We start from the raw sequence: 10,159 nt of genomic DNA on the forward strand, positions 1-10,159 counted from the left end.
TTACAGTCCAGTTATCAGATCTGCAAGCAGAGATTTTGAGAACTGTGAGGAATTGATACAGAAAGTATATTGTAAAAATTGTATAACTTTTAATTAAACAAAAAAAAAATGTATTTGATAAAAAGGGTTGTCAATCTGGACAGCTCCTTCTCAGGTCGAAAATATCCCCACATAAGGGACCCACTTCTATGACATCCATATACTCTAATAAAGCATATGGAAAGGTTTTCCTAATTGGACAACCCCTTTAATTAAGAAAAAACTATATGTAGAATAAATCTAAATTACTTGTCTTATACTGATTTTGAGTTCCAGCCTTATTATACTTCAGAGCTGCATTCACAGAGCTACACAGGCCTGTCTTCCATCTGCCCGTTACTTCTACTGTCTGCAGGTTAGCAAGTAAAGTGGGCAAAGTGGATACAGTAACACATGACTGCACGATCAGACTACTGAATATTTGTTTGTAGTCTGTAACCATGGAGACACATATTTGTTTATTTAAACATGAAAAAAAAACAGGTTGGAAAATTATTCCCACTCTTTAATAATCTCAAATCAGGGCCTTAAATTAACATAGACCAAATTAGTGTGTGTGTGTGTGTGTGTGTGTGTGTTTGTGTGTATGTTTGTCTGTTAACAATTCAATTTGTCTTGTGCAGCACAGTCTAATTACATTCATTTTCTACATTGTGTAACTGTGATCACATACTTGTGTTAATCACCAATTAAAGGTTCACAAAGTTATTTGCACCCAGGAGATCAATTAACATTGACAATCCAGTGACGCTGATCTTGTACCCTTACCAGTCGGAAGACTATAAAATCTCCGGCTGCCATGTTTTCTTACATTTTGTCCGAAGAGGGAAAGGATTTATAGGAGTTGAAGCTTAATATCTGCAGAAGGTCTAGAAGATTATCATATTTTGAGCATTGGCTATCAGATCAGGTAAGAAGCCAACATTATCTAAACGAATCCCTTTCTTATAGATCAGAAAGAATCTACAGCGAGCCTCCTTTGTTCTGGAGGATGTCCAAACAGCACAAGAACGACCCATTGATTTTCTAAGGGAGGTCATGTAATGCTTTATTTCCTCTGAGGTGGCGCTGCAGGGAATGAGGACTTGTAGCCGGGCTCGTTGAGGATCCAAGCAGCGGATCATTCGTGTGAACCCTTCTTAAAAAAAAAACCTTTATGCTGCCCATAGATATTAAGAATTATTTTGTAGAAAACACAGATCTCGATGATTATCTCTCTTTTCTGCCTATGGGGTGCCTGACCCTTGCCCAATATGGCTTGGTAGAGGAAACATAAATTGGACAATTTGTGTAGGAATTTGTTAGGCACTCATTTTCCCTTGGCTTCCAGGCTTAGATTATTAGTATAAGAAGGCTACATATAATCCCTTTTGAGGAAATAAAATAATTTGAATCCCCTGATGAAATGGAAGGTCTTCTGCTATGGATCCACCAAAACTGACCTATAACATTTCATAATGGTCTAGAATTGTAAATGTCCAAGTGAAGAAAAATATCTTAATAATTTTCCAATATTTTGGACACCTCAATGACGTTCAATGATGTCATCAGCTCGTAGGTCTTTGTGAGTGACTCACCGTGTACTGGTTATTAATCTTTATGTTTATAGTTAATGTTATAGTAGCTTGCGAGACACTGAATGTATCCAGAAATATGAACTATGTTCCGACAATTAATATATTATAGAGCAAAAGATTAATTAATGCCACACTTTGACGCTTAAAGTGTGATTAATACTCAGAGTACTTCAACTTATGATATCTGCAAAAATAGACAGCTGTGTCCAATTTTTTTTATTGTCCAATTGTATATCTATAAATTCAACTAAGTATCAAGAAACACATTACGAACATTGTATATCTATATCAGACACTCGATCGGTTGGTCACATGCAAGCTGCGTAGAATACATTAATATATGTCTGTATATATAGACGTCATCAATCACACCCTCAATAAGGCCTCATTCACATCTCTGTTGGAGGTTCCGTTAGGAGCCTCCGTCGCAGATCCGGCCAAGATTTCATAGCCCAGTATGCTGCTCCATTGTCTCCGGTAAAACCACAGACACCCCTACAGAACCCATTAAAGTCACAGGTGGCGCAACGGAACCACTGTTTTAGTTATTCCTTTGTTCTGCTCCTCTAACAAGGCAGAACAACAGAATGACACAACAAAGGTATGAACATAGCCTTAATAGTATCTGAAGTACATAATGTAAAAATGGCTTATTATTTTTTGTATTTTTTTTTTTAGAAAACATTAATCTAATGGCAGCTAGAAGACAGTGTTGTGGCCTGAAGAAGCTTTCTATGTTTGTTTTTGAGTGTAGTAATAAATTATATCTTTGTTTGCAGAGTTCAACCCGTACCATGAATCCACCAAATCAGACCATGGTAGCCTATTTCATTATTCGAGGTATTTCAAGTGTTCCCGAACTTCAGCTTCCCATATTCCTTCTGGTTCTTCTTATTTACGTCATCATTCTTGGAGGTAACATGACCATTCTCATACTTTTCTGTTTGGACCGTCAACTCCACACTCCCATGTACTTCTTTCTGGTCAACTTGTCCATGGTGGATGTGTCTTGTTCGACCGTATCACTTCACAAGATCCTAACTAATTTCATACTAGGAGATAAGACGGTTCCTTACCTCACTTGTATGGTACAAATGTATTTTTTTGCAGCTTTAACTTTTGATGAATTTGCAATACTAGCAGTGATGAGTTATGATCGATATCTAGCCATCTGTAATCCGTTACTATATCACGCAGTCATGACCCAGAAGGTTTGTGTATGGTTGGCTGTAGTCTCCTGGATTTCTGGTTTCATTATAGTCCTTCCACCGATCATTTTGGTTTTAGACTTTTCTTGTTACAGGTCTCATGAGATCAACCACTTTTTCTGTGACATCGTCCCTATCATGGAAATTACTTGTGATGACATTGCCATTTTACAGATAGTCATTTTTTTTTTTTATAAATTCTTTATTTTGTATTTTACAACAACTTGCAGTAAACACATACATCATATGACCTCAGCATATGAAGTTAACATTTGACATTTAACAATTAACAATAAAAGGCAGTGCAATAGAAACAATGACTTTCGCAATCCAAATTGCAAATAGGCAATTAGGCAATTCCCACATATTTTAGATCCTCAAGATGTGTTTCACAACAAAGTCATTTCCTCTTGGATTCCTATCAAGATACATACAAAGAAAAGAAAATAACATACAATACCATAACTAACAATAAAATAAATCACAATACACTACATTCAGAACAAAAAGAAAAGAAAATTGCACATCATAAGGTAACAATCCATATCTCCAGCATATTGGATCTTCTGCGTATATTATAAGAACCGGAGCTCGCTAATACTTTCATATCCCTATATCCATAGGGCTGGCTGTCTCCTGGACGTCCCCTTCTCCTAATTAGCACCCCCTGCAGGGTCTGACACCAATCCATTACACCTCCCCCAGTTAAAGAGGACAATAGACCACAAATCCCCTCACATGTTGACCTTCATTGAACGTTTACTCCGCATCTTCCTTTCCCCTTCCTTCATTACTTACCCACTACTTTTTTATCTCTTTATCCCACCCATCCCCCTCACCCTCCTGTACCTTCCTTCTTATGATATTCCCTCCATGGCTTCCAAACCTTTAAAAACAGAGCCCTAGAGAAAGAATGCCAGCCCACCAACTCTTCCATTGAGTGTAATTGATGTACTTTGGCCCACCACATATCTATCGATGGTGGGTTCTCACTTCTCCATTTCTGCGGTATCAGCAGTTTAGCCGCTGAGATCATTAGAGTAGCTAAGTCTCTGCGTACAGGGGTGAAGTCTCCAGATGGAAGCCATAGAAGTATCAGCGTGGGCGTCAACTCCACCGAGCCTCCCACTATATCATTAATAGCTCTTTCTACTTGAGCCCAGAAGGGTTTAATTTTGGGGCAAAACCACCATATATGAGATAAGGTCCCAGGAAAAATGCCACATCTCCAGCATACATCCGATGCAATAAGCCTAATCTGATATAAGTAAGCAGGGGTTCTATACCAGCGGGTCAGTAATTTGTAGGAATTCTCCTGATGTCTCACACAGCACGAGAACCCATGGGATCTAGTCAGAATATAGGACACTTCCCTTTGTGTAAGGATAATATCTAACTCCTTCTCCCACGCCAATAAGAAACAGGGTTTGGTTGGGGCTAAGTCTAACAAAAGGTTGGTGTAAATCTTTGACAGAGCCCTGATCGGAGACTGAGGCATGAGAGTGTAATTTTCCATCCAGGTAGGATCCGGATATGGGGCAGGGGCTCCAGTCAAGAACCTGCAGCACGCCAGTTCAAAGCCCCTCTGATGAAGAAATGTCGCGGGCGAAGCACATGTAGCCTCTCCAGTTTCCCTTACTTTACCTATTAGCTCTTGTAAATCCGGAACTACCCTCCTAGCAGTGACCTCCCTAACCCGCAGTGAACCCAGTAAAGGCCTTAGTATCACCCCTAAGGATGTGTCCTTTTCCTTAAAATAGGGTAGAGTCCCTAATGGAGCTATTGGAGAGAGGTCCCCCTTAGCCATATTCAATACTGTAGACCTTTGACAAACTTTGAGCATACCTCTCGTTATGTCACTGACTAAAATATTTTTTGGGGGTAACGGTGCCTTAATCCAGAGTAAATGCAAGTACTCATCCGAGAGGACCCTTCTTTCCAGATCCAGATATCCATGTTTGAGAGAATCATTAGCTAGCTGTGACCAGCGGAGAAGTTGGATCGCTGTATAATACAACCCTATATCCGGTACTGATAATCCCCCCTGTCTCTTTTTTAGGATAAGTAACCTATGAGCCAATCTGGGGCGCTTTCCTCTCCATAGAAAATTAGTAAATAGTCTCTTGAATCTATTAAAATAGCTAGCCGGAAGGTCTATGGGAATATTCTGCAATGGGTACAGGATCTGTGGGAGCACATAGGTGGCCAATAAATTTTTCCTTCCCATCCAAGAGAGGAAGGGAATGTCGATTTTGTTTACAAATTTTTGGATTTTCGGGACAAGAGGCGCAAAATTCATGGAGAAGATATGTTTAGGATCCGCCGGTATTTTAACGCCCAAATATTGGATGGCCGAGTCTTGCCATTTAAACGAGGAGATAGATTTTAAGTGTTTTAACTTGTCATGTGGTATTGATATACCCATGGCCTCAGATTTCCCATAGTTGATTTTAAAATTAGATATATCCCCAAATTGAGTAAAAACATCTAGAACCCGCGGGAGTGCTGTAAGTGGGTTCGTAACCAGGAGCAACAGGTCATCTGCAAAGGCCGCTGTCTTATGTATGCGTCCCCCAAGCTTAAGACCCTGGATTCCCTCAGTTTGACGAAATTTTAATAGCAGGGGCTCCATCATTATAACAAAAAGGGACGGAGACAAGGGACATCCCTGCCTAGTTCCATTCGATATGGGAAAGGGGGTTGATAGGGATCCATTCACCTGAATTCTAGCAGAGGGCCCTTTATATAGTGAGAATATAGCATCTATGAATGTGATTGGGAAATTAAACTTCAATAGCGCCTTCCTCATGTACTCCCAGCAGACCCGGTCAAAAGCCTTTTCGGCGTCGGTACCCAACAAAACCATAGAACCCCCGGACTTACGCACCTGCATAATAGCATGCAAAACTCTACTCACATTGTGTTTGCCCTCTCTCCCCTTCACAAATCCCACCTGTTCTTCTCCTATAATTAAGGGTAAGAGCGATTGCATGCGTGTCGCTAAAATTTTTGCCCACCACTTAACGTCACAGTTCAATAACGAGATGGGTCTATAGCTTCCGCACTGCTCAGGATCCTTCCCCTCCTTGGGAAGAATAGTAACAAAGGCTTCTAAAGATTGCGCAGGGAGAGAGGATCCACACAACAAGGAATTACATACTTCTGTGAATTTTGGTACTAATTGATCTCTAAATTTTTTATAAAAAGAGATAGGCAACCCATCCGGGCCCGGACTCTTCCCCGAGGGGATAGAATCTAAGGTCTTCTCTACCTCCTCCTTCGTGACAGGTGCCAACAACGTCTCACACTGAGTTTGAGTGAGATGAGGAGCTACTATGCCCGACAAGAAAGCATTAATGCGTTCCTGTTTATCTAAGATAGGATTAAGGGCCCCCTCGACAGAAGCGGATAAATTGTATAATTTTGAATAGAATGTCTGAAAGGCCTTAGCAATATGTGGCGTTGAGGTTACTCTGTCCCCTCGTTCAGTTTTAACAGCTTCTATAAACACTTTAGCTTGCCTTTGTTTGATTAACCTAGTCATCAGCTTAGATCCCCTATCTCCATGCATGTATGTCTGACCACAAGCCATTCTATACGCCTTAGCAGCATTGTAATTTAGTAGGTCTCTAAGTTCCTGCCGCAATGAACACAGCCCTTTATAGTCTACAAGGAGGTCCCCCTGTTTATGCAATCTCTCCGTTTCAGATATCCGTGACACTAGGCTAAGAATCCGTTTAGACCGTTGTTTCTTAAGATAAGAGGCTAGTGCAATAAGCTCCCCCCTCATATACGCTTTATGTGTTTCCCATAGAATGGGTCTGGATACCAGTGGAGAATCATTGAATTTGAAAAATTCCTCCAATTTAGAGGCCAAAGACGCACTATTATCGTCCTGAGCTATGATCTTGTCGTTGAGTCTCCAGAGCCATTCCCTTTGAGGAACACACCCCAACTCCAAAACAATACTAACTGGCGCATGATCTGAGACTGTGAGACTTCCAATCTCGGCGTGCTGCAGGCTCGTTAACAGAGACAAGGGAAGGAAAAAATAGTCTATTCTATGATATGTACCATGAGGAGCGGAATAGAATGTAAAATCTTTAACCGATGGATTCCCAACCCGCCAAGCATCGACCATGCCCAATCTAGACATGAGCACCTTAAGTTTGCGGAGCATCAGAGGTGTCACCGCCTGCACTAACGAGGTGGAATCCATCGGCAAGTCCAGGGAAACGTTGAAGTCTCCACCCAAAATAAGCTGACCTTCTGTAAAGGCCTTAAGGGACATTAAAGTAGATTGCAACCATCTATATTGCCCAACATTGGGAGCATACAAATTAGCGAACGTAAACTTAATTCCGTACATCTGGCCCTTTAAGAAAAGATATCTCCCTCCTTCGTCCATTTTGGATGTCTCCACCTGAAAAGGGACATTCTTATGAATAGCTATAGATACTCCCCGTGACTTAGAGGAATAGGTACTATGAAACCACTGTGAATATGTATGTACCGGTAGCGTAGGAATATGTGCCGGTCGGAAGTGCGTCTCCTGTAAGAATAAAATTTCAGGGGCCTGTATACGTAAAGAGCCAAAAACCCTAGATCTTTTCTGAGGGGATCCCAGTCCCTTCACATTAAAGGAGCAAAATTTCAACCTACCCATTTATATTTTTGACCAGATACTAGCTCAATAGACCCCCAGCCATGGAGCTTCATCCAAGAGACATCCAGCCCTAGCCGTTCAATACAGAAGACGGAGATATCTTTCAAACATGAACATTCCCAAAAACAAAAACAAGAAAATAAAAAGACATACAAAAACACATAAAACAAAAAGAAATTACGTACGATCCTCCTTATTATCCCGAAATAAGGAGAAACAAAGCCCTTAGACAAAGGCCTCACAACTGACCCCTGTCCACGGGGGGGGGGGATAAACAAAGCCCACCATGAGACAGTAAACACTTCATCGAAACTTAAAGTGCTTAATAAAGGTTATTACAATGAAACACCACTTTGAATATAGAACTATCAGATCAAGCAAAATGTACAAGGTATTAGTGTAGTGAGGTCAACCCACTCCTGTAGCGTAAGAAATCATATCTGAAGGGGGAAGAAGTAGAGAAGAAGGTTAAAGAGGAGAGGGAAAACAGATGGGGGAACAAGGGAATGAGGGGGGGGGTGAAAGGAGGAATGAGGGGAAGAAAGGAGGGAAAGGGGGGGAAGGAAAAAGGGGGGGGGGAGAGGGGGGGGGGGAGAGGGGGGGGGGAATAGCAGGAGGGGGAATACAGGGGCTAAAGAAAATGAAAAGAGCAAAGCAACAAAAGAAAATAGGCATTTGCCGTGTGGCATCCTCACATACAGACTATCACGACCTTCTGATCCAGCAGATAGTCCTTCTTGTGACAGCAGTCCAAATCAAAAGATATTCCTAGATATTACTATCTACCGACTACCGCTCCAGATTCGTTCTGATCATCCGCCATCTTAAAGGTCCGTCGAACCTCATGGATTATCCACAACCGGCAGACGGTTCTTCTTTTGAGGTGACTTGGAATACCCCACCGTTTGCCATGGGCGGTTCATTCGGGGCCTCGAGAGATCCATTGCCACTGGCATCCAAGAGGGGACATCAATCGGATCCATATCCAGCGGTTTCCAAGCTCGCTCCAAATCTTCCGGCGTACGGATAGTTATCTGTCTCCCCGCTCTCATTGTCGCCAGGCCAAAAGGAAAAAGCCATCTAATTGGTAGCTTATTGGCCCTCAGCGCTTCTGTAACAGGCCTCAAGATGCGACGTTTTGCCAGCGTGCTAGCTGCCAGATCCTGATACACCGCAAGCTTAGTTCCTTCAAAATTTATCTCCGGATTGTCCCTCGCGGCCCTTAAAATGGCTGCCGTATGTACATAACTAAGAATACCGCAAATTACATCCCTAGGAGGTTCAGTAGCTGTAGGTTTAGGCCTCAGCGCCCTGTGAACTCTCTCTATCACCAGCGAAGCCATCCGGTCAGCCCCTATCAGGGAGGAGAAAATCTGCATCACAGTACCTGCTAAGGAATCAAAAGCGACAGATTCCGGAAGACCCCGAAGCCTAATATTCTTCCTTCTACTACGATTTTCCTGGTCCTCCATATGTAAGTATAAGGCATTCAGATGGTTAGTATGCTCTTTTGCGGTCGTATGCATGGTATCCTGTCGCTCCATAACTGCAGCCTGTGACTCCTCCAGCGCCAGGACCCTGTGACCTATGTGTTGCAGATCCGTTTTTATTTCTCTCAGTTCACTCACCACTGGTGTGAGAGCCTGCATCAGGGTCTCCCTCAGGTAAGCCTTTGATATAGGATCGGCGTCCGCTTCTCCTGCACACTCCGACGGAGCATATGAGCTGTCTGAGTCCTCTGCTCCTTGATCCTCGTGTGGTCTGTCCGGCGCCATCTTGGATCTCCTCCCCGGAGAAGCCCCTCTTTTCTTAAAGAATTTCTCCATCTCCGGTAGTGATTTAGGAGGTCTCGGGGTCCCCAAAGTGTCCTTGGTCTTGTCCTTCCCTGTTTTCCCCATATTTGACGGCAAATTGTCGGTGTTATCCGCTGGTTTCGACGAGTGTGAGGTAGAGCTCCGGGATCACACTACCATCGCTCAGCGCAGCAAGCTCCGCCCCCCCACAGATAGTCATTTTTACAGCAGGAATTTTTCTTTTTGGTTTGTTTCCTTTTTTTCTGACCTTCACACCTTACATTTTTATCATCATTGCCATTATTAAGATCCGCACTAGCGCTGGAAGACGCAAAGCCTTCTACACATGTTCTTCTCACCTCACAGTCGTCATCCTCCTCTATTTGACTATCTCCTTTCAATACTTCACACCAAAATCAAAAAGATCTACAGAATCCAGTAAATTGTATTCTATGCTTAATACTGTCCTTATCCCAATAATAAATCCATTGATCTACAGCTTAAAAAATAAAGAGATGACATCAGCTATGATGCGGAGGCTCAAATTGTGTACGTTTATCACTTGAATCCAAAACTTTAATTTTTTTACAACATTATAATAATCAGAGGCCAATAGTGATATAATTTCTGTAATTACTAGAGATAAGTTTGTTAAAATTAGTTTTGTGACTTCGTCTTAGATATATTATTAGTCACATACTTTGCTAGTTGCATTGAAAGAATAACTCAAACCAAAGACGTATATACTATAGATTCCAAAACACCTGAAAAAACTATCACTCTTTGTTGAAGGCGCTCCTGCACTTGCTTTGAAAATTTAGCTGAATCCCCTGTTATGGAAAAATCTCTCGATGGGTCAAATATATAAAGAGATTT

General features: G+C 41.9%; 1 protein-coding gene across 1 annotated transcript; it reads left to right on the forward strand.

Annotated features, from left to right (window-relative positions):
* The first annotated feature begins 2,410 nt into the window (after nt 1–2,410).
* Nucleotides 2,411–9,849, forward strand: LOC142660032 (olfactory receptor 8D1-like). The gene is made up of 2 exons (XM_075836683.1): nt 2,411–3,001; nt 9,496–9,849. Exons 1-2 carry the CDS (start codon nt 2,411–2,413, stop codon nt 9,847–9,849), a joined length of 945 nt encoding a protein of 314 aa, XP_075692798.1.
* Nucleotides 9,850–10,159: the final 310 nt, after the last annotated feature.

Source organism: Rhinoderma darwinii, chromosome 8 (genome assembly GCF_050947455.1).
Source record: "Rhinoderma darwinii isolate aRhiDar2 chromosome 8, aRhiDar2.hap1, whole genome shotgun sequence".
Taxonomy (NCBI): domain Eukaryota; kingdom Metazoa; phylum Chordata; class Amphibia; order Anura; family Rhinodermatidae; genus Rhinoderma; species Rhinoderma darwinii.